The 18,674-nt window shown below is 47.8% G+C and overlaps 2 protein-coding genes across 2 annotated transcripts; one reads left to right on the top strand and one right to left on the bottom strand.

Annotated features, from left to right (window-relative positions):
* Window positions 1–7,811: 7,811 nt before the first annotated feature.
* Window positions 7,812–10,164, top strand: PC9H_010245 (uncharacterized protein; the record flags this gene model as incomplete). The annotated part of the gene is made up of 8 exons (XM_036779739.1): window positions 7,812–7,945; window positions 7,992–8,051; window positions 8,108–9,128; window positions 9,196–9,307; window positions 9,358–9,557; window positions 9,616–9,792; window positions 9,846–9,980; window positions 10,042–10,164. The coding sequence occupies 8 exons, from the start codon at window positions 7,812–7,814 to the stop codon at window positions 10,162–10,164; spliced, it is 1,962 nt and encodes a 653-aa protein (XP_036629128.1).
* Window positions 10,165–13,623: 3,459 nt separating this feature from the next.
* Window positions 13,624–18,329, bottom strand: SGS1_1 (ATP-dependent DNA helicase sgs1; the record flags this gene model as incomplete). Its single annotated transcript, XM_036779738.1, has 4 exons — window positions 13,624–15,529; window positions 15,577–17,550; window positions 17,602–18,063; window positions 18,112–18,329. The coding sequence occupies 4 exons, from the start codon at window positions 18,327–18,329 to the stop codon at window positions 13,624–13,626; spliced, it is 4,560 nt and encodes a 1,519-aa protein (XP_036629127.1).
* Window positions 18,330–18,674: the final 345 nt, after the last annotated feature.

The following is an 18,674-nucleotide window of genomic DNA, read 5'->3' as shown; positions in this document are numbered from 1 at the left end:
GAGGCTGAGGGCAAGGAAAGGGGAAGTTCAACTTCTGGACCACCTGGCCGCAATAAGAGTAACGTCTGATTCTGAGACAGGGAGTGAAGTGAGCGCGTCGGGGGTGAAAGAGAGCGTTGCGATTGTTTTTAGGCGAAGCTTGCGTCTGCGAGCGACTGTTGTGCTCTATAATGGCCCGGTCGTGTACGTAGTTGAAGCCGCCCTCTGCGTAAAGGAAACTGAGGCATTGACAACGAGCTGGGAAAAGAAAAGGTGCGCAAGGTAAAACGTCCCAGAGGAAATCGAAAAGCGCTCACGAGTGCCTCATCCTCGTCCCGGCCCTCATTCTCCCACTGATGCTGGCAAACGACGCAACAACCCTTGGTCGACGTAGCAGGAACGACGTCCACTGTAGCAGACTCAGATCAGCACGCCTGACGAGGTTGCATGTGAAACCAACCAGAACCCCAAGGACTCTGGAGCGGTCGTCCGCCCGTGAAGTTGCGACCCAGTCAGTCCTAACGCCTGCGCTCGTACTCTGGATGTCATCGATTGTCGGAGGGGAGAGAGGACTGGCAGTGGACGGTGCCAGCGGATGAGGAAGACGGGCGCAAGTGGTTCGCAGGTGCGAGGCCCCGCGTCCGGCTTGGCATTCCACAAAGGGAAATGGTGTGCGTTGATGTGCCCTGTATATTACACTGGGCCACATGAACATATGTCATACATATGTAGTACAACTTCAGCACCTCGTCATCACGTCTTACTTAGCTAATTAGCTAGTGTCCGTACCCCGTGTAGAAATAGCTAATTAGCTTCGAAATGCCAATAGCCACACACTGGCAGTAATTGCCCGAATAACGTCTGAACGAGGAAATCGTCTAAGTCCCCGAAAACGGTAAGTGCTCGTCGTTGCGATCGGAGGTCGTCGGCACGTTCCCACACTTGCTGATTGCTTCCCACCGCTGCGGCACTTGACCACATATGTCCGCCGCCGGCTGTCAAACCTTCGCGTTCATTGTTGCCAACAGCGAGCTCGATATCTCGGTCATTTCTGACCCATTTCATTAGATACTTTCGTCATAAATCATCTTAAATAGTTCTTGTATTGTACTACATAGACAAATAATCATTAACCGTCATATAATAGCTGAAAATGCGACATAAAGAAAGCATGAGGCCCAAGATGAATTCATACATGATTTACAGCACCATAATGAGTGTACAAACCAAGCTGAAAGGTACCTATAGTGCTATATAGTCAGTTAATTAGAATTATGAGCTACAGGGAGACATGGTCTATGTAGTGAAGGGGAATTAATTGTCAAATATTACTGAGGACTTAGTCTGTGCTAGAAGCCTTCTAGCCATAAGGTAAAAGCATGTAAGGACTCTCATAATGATAAGAAAGTATTTCTACAAGCGCCAGATTGCTGTGATGCCTACAAAGATGGTGGTCATCAGGGAAGTGTAGGCATAGATGGAGTTATCATGTTGATTACAGACGTTATTCTACATTATAAAGCTCATATATATCGTTCTATAGTACCAAAGAGTGTTCCTAAGGATTTATACGGTTTGATGGCGCATGTGGAACACAAAAACGACGAAAATATCAAGTGGATGCATAGGGGTATTGACATCTACCTGCTAAGACATAGACAAGGCTTAAGAGCTTTGTATGCGGAATTTAGCTACTTGAATATGTGCTCTATGTTATCCAATTTTTTTAAGGCTGTAAACCGAGAATCTGAAAGGCTATAGCAACCACAAAAGCGAGTGGTTATTCATGTGTCTTAGGAGTATTGCGACGGAAGTCGGCTTTTTAAACTCACAGAATTATTCGTAAGTGCTTAAATACAATGCTTCAGTGTAAGTACACAGTTTCGAAAGAAGGGGACCAGTGGTTGCCGAGATATGAGCCCAGATTTCCGTTCCATGCATCCAGTTCATCCACACTTACCCTTTTAAGCAACTACTGTTCCCCAACGGGATTCACAAGTCATATCATCACAACTACTCGTCCCACCCTTTCGCAAATTTGTACATTATACAAGGACCATGTTACGAGCATTTTGCATTATTTGTACGATTTTAGATGCCCTCTGTCAGTCAGTAGATTATATGAGTAGTGATTTCCCCTCCTCATGTGTGCAATTCTTATAGCTCCTGCAGCCTGGAGACCACAACTCTGTAAAACAGCGATGTCCTTTGCATTACAATATTACTACTTTATTTTGAAGATGGTAGCTATTAACCAACTGTAGCATCTGCTGTGGAGGGACAAACCCCTATCACTCCTGTCTGCATTAATTCACAGTTCTTGTCTTAAAATTGTCCTCAGCGGCTCTATCCTCGAGTAGGTAAGACATTAGGATACCAAAGAACGTTTTTGGTTACTCTACTAGGTATTCCAATGCATATTCCTGGCAAAGGAAGCGTCAGTTACCTTGGGCTTCCTGGGTCTTTACATATTTTCCTCTTTTATAATCAATTATTTAGGAATCTACAAGTTCTTATCACATTTAAATTAGTAACAGAAAACCTTGAATGCAGTCATAGAACGCTCTGAACACAATATAAAGCCCTATCCTCCCTCAGGGCATCTTGTCTCCAGTGGACAAATACCAATCATTCCTAGTGGACAGTGCATGTCTCTATCATGTAATATAACTCTAGATATGAGTCTCATGGAGTATTTTTATCCATTGGAGAGTTGTAAACCTTGTATGAATTCATCTTGGGCCTCATGCTTTCTTTATGTCGCATTTTCAGCTATTATATGACGGTTAATGATTATTTGTCTATGTAGTACAATACAAGAACTATTTAAGATGATTTATGACGAAAGTATCTAATGAAATGGGTCAGAAATGACCGAGATATCGAGCTCGCTGTTGGCAACAATGAACGCGAAGGTTTGACAGCCGGCGGCGGACATATGCGGTCAAGTGCCGCAGTGGTGGAAAGCAATCAGCAAGTGTGGGAACGTGCCGACGACCTCCGATCGCAACGACGAGCACTTACCGTTTTCGGGGACTTAGACGATTTCCTCGTTCAGACGTTATTCGGGCAATTACTGCCAGTGTGTGGCTATCGGCATTTCGAAGCTAATTAGCTATTTCTACACGGGGTACGGACACTAGCTAATTAGCTAAGTAAGACGTGATGACGAGGTGAACTTCAGTACAATTGCGGTACAGAAGAACATATTCAGAACATATTTAGTTCTATTTCAGACCAATTTGGGGTCTAAATGAAGTAGCTGACATATGTACTACAATTGTACTACATATGTTGTACATATGTGCTGCATATGAACTGTATATGGACTGAATATGTAGTGCATATGTACTGCAAGTGTCCTACATATGTGCCGGCACTATCAAGGCCTGCACTACCACTTGGTCTCATCTGTAGATCATCTGGCAAAGGGATTCTTTGCTGCTGGAAAAGATGTGGAAGGTATACAGAACATGACAGATGCAACAGACAAAGACTTGCAAGTGGAATTGTGAGGACGGGTGATGGACGGTACAGATTAATAGGCGGAAGGACTGATGTGTGACTTAGGGATTGACACAGTCCTGATATCCCATGTTCAAAACAAGCTTGTTGTGCACCCAATATGTCATTTCGCTGTCTCATTTTGCTGTAAATTAGTGATGGTACACATTGGGTGTAAGGAGAACCCCCTAGAGTACCTTGTACGCTTTTTCTTTTCTACTTATTTCACAATCCTTTGCCTTATCTTTTACTTACACCTTTATGTTTCACTTATACTTCGACGTGCATCGCATTTCTGCCCTTTATTTGACAAGCTTAGTGTGGCATCTGCTGGGCTCCCGGCGCTAAATCGACCATCCAGTAAGCGCCGGAAGCGCCCATAGCACATGCTTCTCCAGCCACTTCTGTTTTAGGCATGTACACCCCCCATATGATTTATTTGTGTACTGTACAGTTCTTGCTTTGCTTTCCAACTCCAACGACTAGTGTCGTACCGAGAGCGAGAAGGCTGCCGGACAATAAGTCCAACAGAGAGCAAGAGTGACGGAGGGGACGGATCACACAAAGGCAAGGCGGAGGGACTTAGAGAGATTCAGACGAGAGGTAGAAAGACTTTTGTAGATTGAACTAATAGTCAGACTGAGGTTTACAAGGCGGACTAGCTAGCTTTTATACGACGGAGGCCAGGGACAAAACAGATCGTAAGATCCAGGAGGCTATGAGAGAAGGGACGATGAAACAGTAAGTAACATATGGCGAAGGTCTGGTGGGCGGATAGCCGGACGGATATATTGTGTGTATAGGTAAGAAGTGGAGTAGAGCATATGGATGAACTAAGGGAAGCCAAGCAGATATGTTTCAGTAACTAATATGGATGGATGATGCGGAAGATATCCGGAAGGTGACAGATGCAACTGACAAAGACTTGAGCGAAGGTTAACGAGGACAGATGACGGAAGGTACAGGCGGATGAGACGGACACGTAGCTTAGGGGTCGGCACAGTCCTGACATAAAGGCACCTCATTGTTGTAAGGTACGGATGCCAGTGTCGGGATGCCAGCAGGCACTTCTCGCGGGATGTGACCTGGCACTTACACGACTTCTCAAGCATTCCAGCCATCACATAGATACATGCACTGCGGGCACCCAACTATCTTTCCGCCCGAAAAACTGCGTGAGAAAAAGGGTTTGTAGTTTCCGGCAGGTTTTCCGGCCGGGAATACTTAGAGTTTTCTGGCCAGCAAAATGGCAGAAATAATATGCATTTTTCAATAGTCTTGCTGAGAGAAAGATGCTGAGTTTTCCCTTGCATTCTGGAACTGTCGAAACCACCGGAAAATGATTTGTTTTTCCCGTGACAAAAACGTAACATTTTTTGGGTGGTTTTTCTGATAGAAAAATGCCAAGTCTTTCGAAAGGTTTTCTGCCGGAAATCCTCAAAGTTTTCTGACATTAAATCAAGCATTACCTACCAATTTCCCACCAGAATAACGGGGAAATGCGGAAACCCCTCCGAAAAACTATGAGGATTTCCTACTGAAATACCGTTCGAAAAACTTGACATTTTTCCGTTAGGAAAACCCTACAACATCTTCCACTCAGCAAAACTGCGGGAAAACTCATACTATTTCTACAATTTTACGAGCAGAAAAAATCTACGCATTCCTGACAGGAAAACCCGTCAGAAACTACAAACCCTCTTTCCCACGGGGGTTTTCGGGCAGAAAAATAGTTGGGTGCCCGCAGTGACATGTACTTGCGAAAGTCACCCATTTTGACCATAAATATAATTTATTAAGTATTCTATACTACATATTAACAAATAAAAGGGAGCCGGCACACTCCCCTGTGCCGGCTCGGGTGGTCATAGTGCCAGATAATATGAAAACAAAAATTGAGAAAAAAAAACCTTGGGGGACACATTATGCGAGGGCGCACCCTGCTCGTGCGTGTGTGTGCCTCACGACACGGTGGTGATTGCGCGTGCGCGCGATGGGCGTGTGCGCGTGATGGCGGGTGTGCGCGTGGTGGCGGCGGGTGCGTGGTGGCGTGCGTGCCTACGTGCGCGAGATGGCCGGTGGGCGTACGCCGTGCGTGGTGTGGTGGTCGCGCTGTCGTTGTACGCGCGTGGGTCGTGGGGTACGTGCGTGCGTGGTGGCGGCGTACGTGTGTGCGCTTGGGGGCGTGGTGGCGCGTGGGTCGTGGGGTGCGTGCCCTTGGAGGCGTGGTGGCGCGCGTGCGTTTGGCGGCGTGCATGGTGGCGCATGTGCCTGCGTGCGCGAGATGGCGGGCGGGCGTACGCGCGTGGGTCGTGGGGTGTGTGCGTGCGCGCGCGGCTCCCGCTCCCCCGTGCTCCTCGTTGTCCTCGTCGTCGCGTCCTCGTCCTCGTCGTCGTTTCGTCGTCGTCGTGGTCGCGTCGTCGTTGTACGCGTGGTGATGGTGGCGGTCGCGTCGTCGTGGCCTGAGCGAGCTGGCGGCTTGCGCGCGGGCGTGCGCCAGTGCCTGGGTGGGTGCGCGCGGGCGTGCGCTTCGGTGCGTGCGTGCGTGCGTGCGTGCGGTGGTGGGGTGCGTGCGGGCGTGTGCGCGCGGGTGGGGTGGGGTGCGTGCACGCGCGTGGTGTGGACGGCGTGCGGGCGTGGTGGCGGCGTGCGGGCGTGTGGGGTGCATGCGGGCGTGCGCGTGGTGGTGGCGTGCACACGCGTGGTGTCCTCGCGAGCTTGGGCGCGTGCGCGCGGGACGGCGGCGTGCGGTGTGTGCGTGGGCGTGGGGTGCACGTGGGCGTTGGGTACGCGTGGGCGTTGGGTACGCATGGGGCGTTGGGTGCGCGTGCGGGCGTGGTGGGCGCGCGGGCGCGGGTGTGCGCTTGGGCGCGGGTGTGCGCTTGGGCGCGGGGCGTGGGTGCGTGCGCGTGGGGCGTGGTGCGTGCGCGCGTGGTGGCGTGCGTCGACGCCTGGGTGCGTGGGTGCGGGCGCGGGCGTGGTGGGTGCGCGCGTGTGGTGGGTGCGGGCGTGGTGGCGTGCGTCGGCACCTGCGTGCGGGCGTGGTGGGTACGGGCGGGCGTGGTTGCGTGCACGCGGGCGTTCGCGTGGGGTGCGGCGCGCGTGCGCTTGGGTGCGGCGCGCGTGCGCTTGGGTGGGCGCGTGCACGTGGGGTGCGGTGGGTGTGCGCATCGCGACGCGGTGGTGGTGATGGTGGTGATGGTGGTGGTGGTGAACAGTCAATAATATAAAAAAAAGAAAAAAAAACACGCACCTAGGGGGCACATTACGCGCGCCCCCGTCGGTGCCCTGCTCGTCGTGCTCGGTGGTCTCGCGTGCGCGTGTGGTGTGTCCGTGCGTGCGCGCGGGCGTTTACGTGGGGTGCGGCGCGCGTGGGTGGTCTCCCGCCCCTTCCCGCCTTTCCCCTCGTCCTCCCGCTCCTTTGTGCTCGTCGTCGTCGTCGCTCCGCGCTCGTCTTTGTCGCTGTTGTTGTTGTCGTCGTTGTTTCGACGTCGTCGTCGTCGTGGGCGTGGGCGTGGTCGTGTTCGGGGTTGTCGTCGTCGTCGTCGCTCGTGGTTGTGGTTGTTGTCGCGTGGTCGTGGTTGGTCGTTGTCGCCTCGTCGTGGTTGTTGTCGTGGTCGTTGTCGGTGGCTGGCACGTTGTCGTCGGTGCGGGGAAGGGGATGGGTGGGTGGATGGGCGCAGGGAAGAGAGGTAGCAGAAGGGCAGAGGGTTCGGCGCAATGCGGGGCGGAGTTTGAATTTGTCCGCAGCAGTACTACTTGTCGCACTGAGTAGGGGCCAATAGTACGGACTTATGGCCTAATGGTTCAGAGCGCTGTTTCTGATCATGTGACTTGTGCCCGCAGAGGTTGCTGGTTCGACTCAAGTTACTGCCAAAATGATAATATGCTAAATCATTCTTTTTGCTATAAATCAGTAACGGTACAGCTGAAACATGTGTTTCAAATGTACAAATGAACGGAAAATGGACCGAAATTGAATCATCTGAGCCACATATGTTCTACATATGTACTGAGGCAATATTCAGATCAAATTCAGTGCTGTCAGCACATATTCAGTCCAGATGGTTCAGATTCAGATCTGACTGTCAAATGTAGTTCATATGTACTTTGTCACTACATGATTCAGAGATCATATATGTATTCAGTACATATTGAGTGCATATGTGGTACAATTGCAGTGCACTTTCAGATATGTACTACATATGTAGTACATATGTTAACGTGGCTGAGTGTAATGTCCTCGATGTGCCCTTATGCGGCAAGGTCATCGACCGACTTCTCCCTTTCCGTCGCGGAAACGACTAATTTAACTAATCCCGAGCACGATGCAGCACAGTCTGGCGGCATGGAGCGTCTCCGCTCCTGAAATCACCATTGCTCTCAACGCTAAGGGGACGCAGCTGAGGACAAAACCTTCCAAGTCCACCATCCGACTCCGGAATCGACTAGCCAACAAGAGGTGAGTTGTTCGTCTCACTCAACTCAGTTCCCTTACAGTCTTCAAGCCCTGCAGAAGTGGACAACTTTTGGAAGCAAAAGTATGCACGTTCTAAGTCAAAACTCAAGTAAGAACGCTCCCTGTCTCAGGCATTTTGCCTAACTTGACCCTCACATCCAGCAGGTCAAAAGTGCCTCAACCTACGGACGTCTCCTCGCAAACAGACGTTCCTACGGCCTCGGATTTAACTTTGTCCCCATCGCCTACTGCTACAGCTACAGCGGACCTTCAATCACGCGCACCGACGCCCACACCGAAACCAACGTTGGAGCCGGGTCCTTCAGACGGAGTCGACCCTTCGACGAAACCTCTCGACGGGCCTTCGGAGGATCAGGCAACGCCCGTTCTTGAGCAGGACCTTCAATCACATGCACCGACGCCCACACTGAAACCATCATTGGAGCCGAGTCCTTCAGACGGAGTCGACCCTTCGACGAAACCTCTCGACGGGCCTTCGGAGGATCAGGCAACGCCCGTTCTTGAGCAGGACCTTCAATCACATGCACCGACGCCCACACTGAAACCATCATTGGAGCCGAGTCCTTCAGACGGAGTCGACCCTTCGACAAAACCTCTCGACGCGCCTTCGGAGGATCAGGCAACGCCCGTTCTTGAGCATGACAGTCCTCCTGCTTCTCAGCCAGGATCACCTTCGACTACGCCCCTTCCCAGCCTGAGAAATCCGTCCTCCACACGGTCCCCTTCCCCTACGTCTTCCGATACATCTTTAGGCGGCGACCGTAAGGCTTTACTCCAGTCACTGGCTGCACAGGCAGACATTCTTCTAGAAGCAGTAGAGAATTGGAGAATCTCCGAAGATGTCACCAATCTACTCGACTCACGGCTGAAGGCAGCGTCAAATTTGCTGAGGCAGCCGACTGGGGTAAAAAAACGTCTTGAGTTTCTGAGTCATTTGGAACACATTGGACGAGTCGTGGATCAGAGCGCATTCCTCGAGCGCTCACCTTTACAAGCAGTTCACAGCCATGGTTATCTACATTCCCAAGAAATATTTGAAGCAGGTTGTTCTATCCATTGGCACGTTGGAAGACGCCAAATTTTAGTCGGCCTGACGGGACTTTTGTCTGGAGTGCGGGATTGGCTTTCGCAACCGTCGCCGACCTTGACGGCAATTCTTAACCTGGTATTTTCTTTTCTCTCGCTCTCAAGCCCGAACTACACATGGGTTAACGTATTCTTTTATTTTCGAGATCATCGATATGACGAACAACAATTACAGTCATGGGTTCATGAATGCCACCCAAGTGAAACGTTTGAAGTCAGGCAGTTGGCTGTCAGATGACATGATCGACTACGCTTTGGGTAAATCTCTCCGATCATTAGTGACAGTGCGTGAATTGAAAACTGGGCAGGCAATTTTCGTTGCGAGGATGCCGTTGTGCACAGAGCAAGCAAGGACATCCTCATCTGCTCGTCGGGGCTTATGCCTTGCATGGCTCGACTCGCAAGAACAACTGTGGATGTTGACAGCTTGGACGACAGCGACGACGACGACGAGAACTCTGGGAAGCTTGATCAGGAGACAGTCAAAAGTTTGTGCGCTTTGGAAACAGTAGGTCGAACGGTCTCTTATCCAAGCGTCGCTGAAGCTGACACCAGTTCATATGAAGGTCTTCAACCGCAACGTCCTCAGGCATATTCGAAAGATTATTTTGCCTGTATGCACAGGGGATCACTGGATCCTTGTACATTGCAATTTGGCAGACCTCGTTATCGACATTCTGGACAGCCGATCCAATAAGGTGCCCAAGAGGGCCCAAGGAAAGCATTATTCTATATACATTGAAGTATGTTTTATTCGTTCCCTTCAGCTTGGGGTTAGGATAAATCATGAGCACAGCGCTTTTGTCTTTGGCTCAAGATGCTGATTGATAAGTATGTTCTTCCGTTTGAGGATCCAGTGGAAAACTCCACACTGTGGACCCTGAAGACTCCCTTCGCTGTGGCCAAAGCTAATTGCAATGTTCACGAAGACGTACATATCTTTTCCTTCGCATTGATCAGAATAAAATTTGACTGAATTGTTCTTCCACAAGTTCCCTTACCAGAAGAATGACAACGACTGCGGTCTGTACGTGATCAAGTTCGCAGAGCACTTACTGAACGGAGAGACAATCAACCACGACGACGTTCCCAGGCTCAACTACATCTTCACCTGATTGGACCTCTCTGGACCACGTCCGACTCAGACTTTGGATGGACTTACCGAAGCTTGAAAAGGACTGGATATTCATTCCAGAAATTATTCGAGATTATTCTCTTTACGAAAAGTACCTGTAAATATTCTTTTCAACTATTTTCTATTTTTACTTTGTTTTGCCCATGGCCACGATTTCTGTACCTTTCATTTGAGCCAGAGTTCATGAGTTAGTTGGGAATATTCATTGTGCTAGCTGTACTTGATGAGGTTATTAGAGATTTGCTCGTGAACAACAAGTGCTATTCAGCCAATCAAATGCTGGTGTGATTCCACACAGTTATACCTTTCATTTGAGCCTGAGTTCATGAGTTAGTTGAGAATATTCATTGTGCTAGCTGTACTTCCGTTATACTATTGAGTTGACTCCCTGATGAGGTTATTGGAGATTTGCTCGTGAACAACAAGTGCTATTCAGCCAATCAAATGCTAGTGTGATTCCACAAAGTCGTACCTTTCATTTGAGCCTTAGTTCATGAGTTAGTTGGGATTATTCATTGTGCTAGCTGTACTTCCGTTATACTATTGAGTTGACTCCCTGATGAGGTTATTAGAGATTTGCTCGTGAACAACAAGTGCTATTCAGCCAATCAAATGCTGGTGTGATTCCACACAGCTATACCTTTCATTTGAGCCTGAGTTCATGAGTTAGTTGAGAATATTCATTGTGCTAGCTGTACTTCCGTTATACTATTGAGTTGACTCCCTGATGAGGTTATTGGAGATTTGCTCGTGAACAACAAGTGCTATTCAGCCAATCAAATGCTAGTGTGATTCCACAAAGTCGTACCTTTCATTTGAGCCTTAGTTCATGAGTTAGTTGGGATTATTCATTGTGCTAGCTGTACTTCCGTTATACTATTGAGTTGACTCCCTGATGAGGTTATTGGAGATTTGCTCGTGAGCAACAAGTGCTATTCAGCCAATCAGATGCTAGTGTGATCCCACACAGTTATACCTTGCATTTGAGCCTTAGTTCATGAGTTAGTTGAGAATATTCATTGTGCTAGCTGCCAATAACCTCATCAGGGAGTCAACTCAATAGTATAGCGGAAGTACAGCTAGCACAATGAATAATCCCAACTAACTCATGAACTCAGGCTCAAATGAAAGGTACAGCTGTGTGGAATTATATCTATGCCTGATTGGTTGAGTATACATTTGATTTCAAACTTAGATTAAATTTTTATTCTCCTAAGCAGATATAACCTTCTAAAAATGTAATATCATATAATTTCCCACACTTTTATGGTTTTTTAAAACAAACAATGATGCTTTAGGTCTGCATTCACATCTATGAACTGAATTTTTTAAGATCCAAACCAACACTTTCAATATAAACAACCTCTGTTAATTATATTTAATTATAATAATAGAAGAATATTGTATACCACAATGAGGAGACATGATCAAAGGTTATGCTCAGCCAAACAAATGATCAGAAGGTTAGTGCGCTTCAGAAAATGCATTGATCACCTGTCCCGGGTTAGGTGATGCTGGCGGACCCCGCCAGCACCGGCTAATAAGGATAGGCCATTTTTTTTATATATACTATATGTATTTGATCTGTTTTTGTATATACTGTATCAATTTATGTAGTAGAAAACTGGTATAGCAAGACGGAGTAACTAAAACTAAGCAGTTGTTGAGGGATTCAGTTGAACAACAATTCACTCAAAGATCAGATAGTGGTAAAGAAGAAAGAAGAGAAATTGATGGATTGATGTCAGATAATAATTTCGGACTCCGCTTCAACTGTAAATTAGCTATACAGTTCTTCCATAACACTTTCCCACGCCAGGACGTCAGTATAGATTTTGCATCTTTGAGTTAAGAACAAACTAAAGGAAGATGAGACTTCCCTTCTCATTGGTACTTTCTGATGCTGCTGGTTCACCCTCTAATCTTACATTGTATTGAATCAGTTCGATGTAATTTCGCATTCTGAACAACTCAAGCAAGTCATAAAAATCAAATCCAGAGGCATTATAAATCAATCTTGTTGCTAATTTCGCATTTTGGACACTGTAGCTTGTCCCTAAAATATGCCAATGGTATACTATCAATTGTATCCTATGTAATTTCGCATTCTGAACACTTTTTGCCACTCAAGCAAGTCATGAAAGTCAATCCCTAAGTCAGTAGCCCACTATTTGCTACTTAAGTTCGCATTTTTGCCCTTCTTGACTGCTTTAAAATGGCCCTAACTACTTCGGAGTTCTTGCATTTTATGTATTTTATCATTCTGAGCAACTTTCCTCTATATACCTAAGTAATTGGGACAGGTCCTGCCCTTGTACTCACAAAAAAAAGGCCCTCTGAGCGAATTTTGTTGTTCTTTGCCTGTGGGAATGTCCCCTAGCTCCCCTGGGTCATGTGCTTACAGAATACTTCAGAGGTTTTCTGTAAGCACATGATCTAGGGGGGCTAGGAGTCACCTTCTGGCTGTACTTCGCATTTTTGCTCAATTTAAATGGCAATATCTGCTGCTACAAATTGTGCCCCACATCGGATTTATGTTCTTTTACATTCTGAACAACTTTGTCCACTCAAGCAAGCCATGAAAATCAAATCCTGAGGCAGTACAGCTCATTCTTCCTGCTAATTTCGCATTTTGGAGACTGTAGCTTGTCCTTAAAATATGCTAGGTATATACTGTCAATTGTATCCTATGTAATTTCGCATTCTGAACACTTTTGGTCACTCAAGCAAGTCATGAAAGTCAATCCCTAAGTCAGTAGCCCACTATTTGCTACTTAAGTTCGCATTTTTGCCCTTCTTGACTGCTTTAAAATGGCCCTAACTACTTCGGAGTTCTTGCATTTTATGTATTTTATCATTCTGAGCAACTTTCCTCTATATACCTAAGTAATTGGGACAAGTCCTGCCCTTGTACTCACAAAAAAAAGGCCCTCTGAGCGAATTTTGTTGTTCTTTGCCTGTGGGAATGTCCCCTAGCTCCCCTGGGTCATGTGCTTACAGAATACTTCAGAGGTTTTCTGTAAGCACATGATCTAGGGGGGCTAGGAGTCACCTTCTGGCTGTACTTCGCATTTTTGCTCAATTTAAATGGCAATATCTGCTGCTACAAATTGTGCCCCACATCGGATTTATGTTCTTTTACATTCTGAACAACTTTGTCCACTCAAGCAAGCCATGAAAATCAATTCCTGAGCCAGTACAGCTCAATCTTACTGCTAATTTCGCATTTTTTATACTATATTCTGTCCCAAATAAATGCTAGTGATGTTTGGTCAATTGTGCCCTATGTAATTTCGCATTCTGGACACTTTTGGCCACCCCAGCAAGTTCTCAAAATCAAATCCTGAGCTTGTACAATCAAAAAAGTCCATTTTGAGCGGATTTTCTAAGTATTTAATAGCTAATGATATAGTAGATGCATCCATCATTTACATGCTATTTAACTACCTCCTCCTTGAGCCTCCTTAGCCTTGTAGTTGGCCAACCATAGCAGTAGCTCTATGGCATTGCTGAAGTTCCCTGGTTCTTCTATCACCAACCATTCAGCAAATGCTGTCAAGTCTGCTCCTGGATTCATGTTCAGATGAGCCAGATCTTGGCATGCCTTTTCCCTCAGCTCCTGAGTGTTCCTGATATGCCATACAGCCAGTATCACAGTGTCCTTGAGTCCTCCACATGACCTGTCTCCCTTGGATAAATCCCCATGACTGCTTGGTAGCCATGATTGCCCAGTGGTCTTGCACTTGCCCTGTGGTAGATGACAATGGAAGCAATAGGAGAACTTCACTTTGTACTTCATCATACTCCTCAGATTCTGCCACCCAATAGCATTCTCATATGGACCAGGAAGCTTTTGATGTTGGTGACATGCAATGAATGGTGGCCAATGAGATGCCTTCACCATAGTGCCATTGATTGCCCAGCATGCTTTGCAGTGACCATTCAAGTACTTGCACAAGCTGTTGAGCTTATTGAACTTGTAGTTTTTAGCGTCAACTAGCTGGCGATGGTATGCTTGATCCAGTTGAATAGGAAGTGCTGGTCCAGACGACATGGACTGTATCTGAGTTTCAGAAGGGCGTGTGAGATGTAGGCGCTTGTTGAGTGGTGCTGTACTAGGCAAGGCTTCTGCAGGACGCTTTCGGGATATGGTAGAAGGAACTGAAAGACTGATAGACGCTGGGGCGACTGGTGGAGGTACAACTGCAGGCACTGGGGTGGCCCTAGCAGAAGAAGCAGTAGACGTAGTGGCGGTTGTTGATGCTGATGTATCTTCAAATAGCGATTGATCCAAGTTGGCCAACTCAAAGTCGTTGAAACTGTTGAACAAGTGGTCGTCATCTGAATCATCTCCAGATGTAGCTGGTTGAGTGGTGCTGGTGGGAACTGTAGCAGCTTGCATATTTGTAACAGTCTTCTTTGGTACCACACCCATGATCCGTTCCCATTCGCTGCGCTTGATGTCCTGGATAAGCTGGTGATAAGCACTGCTGAATGGCAAGTTGGGATTGCACAAGTTGCATAGACGTGTGTTGGAATGAATCTTGGCCAGTTCCTGACAGGTTTGAACATGTCCATCTAGCAATTTCGAAGGAACCGCCCTATGACATCCACCCCAACCCCTCACCCACTGCAATGTCTCTGTTGTGCAATCTCGATCATCAAGTCGAGAATGAGGATCAATGATATGAACAGCCCTGTCATTGATGAGAATGGCCTTAGCAGAACCACCACCACGACCACCACGACCAGCGCCTTGAATGATGTTGAGGATGTTGTATGGAACACCAACGAAGACAACAGCGACCACATTTGGATGATCAACACCATGTATCATGCCAGTCGTAGCAGTAATCCACCGGAATTCTGAACTTGTGCCATTCATCCAGTTGTGTTCATTGTCTGCTCTGACGCTGGTTTCGAGTTTTGAATGCGAGATCATGTTGTGGGTATAGCCAGCCAGTTTGTCTGCATCACTAGTCGATTGCGTAAAGACAATGCCCTTGTCGTTTGGCCCAAAGTCCTTGTCCAGAATAGCAATAACGCCACGGATGACCTCATGCATAGGCACTACGTTCCTGTCCATGGAGTACTGGTGGTATTCAATTTGAGGCTGAGGAACTGGCGAACGAAGAACAGCAGTCGAACGGCGAGCACCAACAAGGCTGAGGAACTCTGTCTCCTTTTTGATGGGAAGCGTAGCGGTGAGGTAGACCTTCTGAACTGGAAAGTCTGCGAGATGCCACAGCTGCTGGAAGTCCTTGCGCCATGAGTTTGAGGTGAAGATCTGATGTGCTTCATCTATTACAACACGTTTGATACACCTTTCGTTCTCTGCATAGGCACTGTATACTATTTAGCATGAGCTGGTAACGAATTGAGAAGTACTCACTTGGCGAATGTACCACAAATAGCAGTTTCCAGCGCCACAAATACCAATGGCGACCTGCCCATGTCCCGGTGCTTGCTAGTGTAGTGAAGTGCATTGATACCGAATGCTTGCGCCTTGACCAACTGGTCTTGAAGTAAAGCCTTGTTGGGAACGACCACGATTGTCTTGTAGCCAAGATGCTGCTCTTTGAAAACCGGTAGCAAATATGACAAGCTTTTGCCTCCACCAGTTGGAAGAATGCCCACGAAGTTGTTCTCCAAAGCTAAAGCGTGTTTGACAATATTCCGTTGACCTGGCGACTTGAATTCAGCAGTTGGATTCTTGAAGAACTTCCGAAGCAAGTCGAGTGCATATCCTGGCTCATTCACTGAGGGCCCAGTCGGTGGTAGAGGCGCAGCAGAAGAAGAAGAAGGAACAGGAGGAAGCGAGGCTGCTGGTGCAGAAAGTTCTGGTGGATCATCTCCATACAAGTCCTCAATCTCGGTGTAATCCCCTTGAGCAATCTCCTGGAGTGGCGTAACCGGATGTATGGATGTCGAAGTAGACTCATGCAAGGGGAACTGTGGCGCTGAATCTGCATAGCGAATGCCTTCTGACTGAGCAATGAACAGTGCTTTCTGAACACCCTCTGCCACCGATTTCTGCACCTTGGACTCTACAGCATCCATAACCCGAGCCATGGCAGATGAAACAGCACCCGTAACCGTATTGGCAATCTCAGCACGTATGCCTGCAAGCAAGGCAGCTGTATCGAGTGTAGGCGTAGCAGCAGTAACACCAGAAGTTGTGAAGGTAGTTGTGGTGGGAAATAACTGGTTGCGCTTCTTGACTATTAGCGGGACCATGGGTGGATACTCTGGAAAGCAGCCCATCATTCTTGCCCAAGCGTCAGAGGCGAAACCAAAGCGTAGAACCATGTCGCTGGTGAGGGACGGAAGATGGCCAGCCTCTGGTGCGTAGTGTGCACGTTCCACTCTTGTAGTGTGGCCACGAAGTTCAGCAAAAGCGTCTTCACCTTCCATGGCCAGCTGGAACTCTGAGCCCAAGTAGACGCGCCCCATCTCAACCGTAAGTTGACGGAAGTTGCGCAAGCCGCAGTCCCTAACACCAGCCTTCTGCTGCATGAACGTGGCTAGCAGTTCGCTAAACGTATCTGCAGTTATCACCTTTCCCATGTCGAGCCACAGGTACTCAGCATACAGCAGTGCAGTCTCTTCATCCCAAGCGACACGAGCCAGAATCTGTTCCAAAGGACGTATACCAAGCAAGTAGATCTCCAGCAAGTGGGTGAGTTCTGGATGGCACTTCATGGCTATGAAGGACTCTGCGCCTTGTAGATGTTCTGCTTTGGTGCGACGGGTGACGAGCCAGAGGTCTTTGAGCGAACGGAAGACAGTACGAGGTCGATTTGAGTTGCGAATCTTGTGCTCCACAAACTCTGCACCACGTGGATCAGGGCCAGCCGTAATGAAGCTGTATAGCGCCAGAGAGTGGTTGATCTCGCGCATGATCCCAAGTACCTCCAAGACAGCAGCTTGATTCCAAACAGCACCACCAGCACTGTCTTTGCGTAATAGGAAACGACCAGGCGTGTTGAGCAGCGCAGCCATTAACTGATTGGGCTTTGCGACCATGGAATCGATGTCGTCTAGCCAGGAAGAGCCTCTAGCTGTAGTTGTCCAGTCGTCACTGATGTTGTCTGGAATCGAGTACTCAAATACTTCAGTGTTGAACAGAGAGGTAATTTGAGCCTTGATATGCGCAGCGAGTCCTTCAACTGCAAGCCGTAACCGTGGAACATCCAGAACACTCTTGTGGTAGGTGATGAGTTGACCATCAGCACTGACCATAGTCGTAGGAGCCGCAGTGGTGTTGTGGACAAGAGAAGAGATGTACGACTGGTAGTTCGAAATTGTATTGAAGGCAGAGCGAACATTGGGTGCAAGATGAAGCTTGACTTGGTCTTCTACCAGTCTAATCAAGGATTTAGAAGCAGAATTTCACAGGATATGACAAGGAACTTACTCCTCAAATGCCTTTTCAGAACCATCAAGATGGCCAAGGGCGTGCATGAAGCATGTAACCCGGCAAAGGTACTTGAGGATAGCCAGTGGTTGCGTCATGTACTGAGGCGGTTTGAAAGATCCGTCATCTTGAATTGAAAGCAGCGCTATGAAGCATTCAATGAATCTACTCCATTTGCTGCTGCCATCTTCTGACTCCGTAACGTTAGCGAAGCGACTCAGCATTGGCTGTACCAGTGTATGCATGGCCACGACCTGGCTCTTCATATGGACACCATCTTTCAGTGATGCAAGGAGGGCTTGGGCATGTCTGATGTCGTCTTCAGATAGCGGGAACTGGTAGCCAGACTTGTTGCGTGTACCATCTATGGACTTGATAATTGCGTTGGCCAGCTTAGCAAGAACCGTAGAGTAGTTGCGAATGGTGGAGGAGTCTTCAAGTGGCTTGAAGTGGACGCTTTCCCTTCAATTAAAGATTAGAAATGACCAAGACAATATAAATAAAACATACATTGGATACCGTTTCAACATCTTGCGAACTTCAAAGGGTGACTTGCTGATTCTGCGCCCAGCGATTTGAAGGTACTCATTTGCCACATCACCAAGCTTAGCCAGGCGACTCCCAGACCCATGCGTAGGCACCTTAACCAAGTCCAAAAGATCCCCCACAAGACGTCGATCCTTCAGATAATCTGCTAGATGTGTATGCCAGCCAGTCATCTGAACCATGAGTGGTAGTTCATGCGGATGAATAGGCTGTAGAATGTGGGTAGTGATAGTGAGATCTGGCAGTAGTTTGGTGGTGTAGATGTCGAGCAGAGACGAATCAACTGAAGGCGGTGATGGTGGTGACGTAACTTCAAAGTAATGTCGTTGAGTAGGCGAGAAGAAAGTTTGAACACAGCCTTTTGTGTAGTTTGATCCATACTGTGAAGGTACTTCTTTATGTTTACCAATATGACGTTCAATCATTGACTCCTTCAGGCAGGCGTAGTCGCAAGTACTGCAGCAGTAGCCATCAGAGACTGCCAGACCTTCAACAGGTGGCCCTAAACGTCTTTGGACGGAGTGGGA

The sequence above is a fragment of the Pleurotus ostreatus genome (genome assembly GCF_014466165.1).
Source record: "Pleurotus ostreatus strain PC9 chromosome Unknown scaffold_7, whole genome shotgun sequence".
Taxonomy (NCBI): Eukaryota; Fungi; Basidiomycota; class Agaricomycetes; order Agaricales; family Pleurotaceae; genus Pleurotus; species Pleurotus ostreatus.
This window is presented reverse-complemented; position numbering and strand designations above follow the sequence as displayed.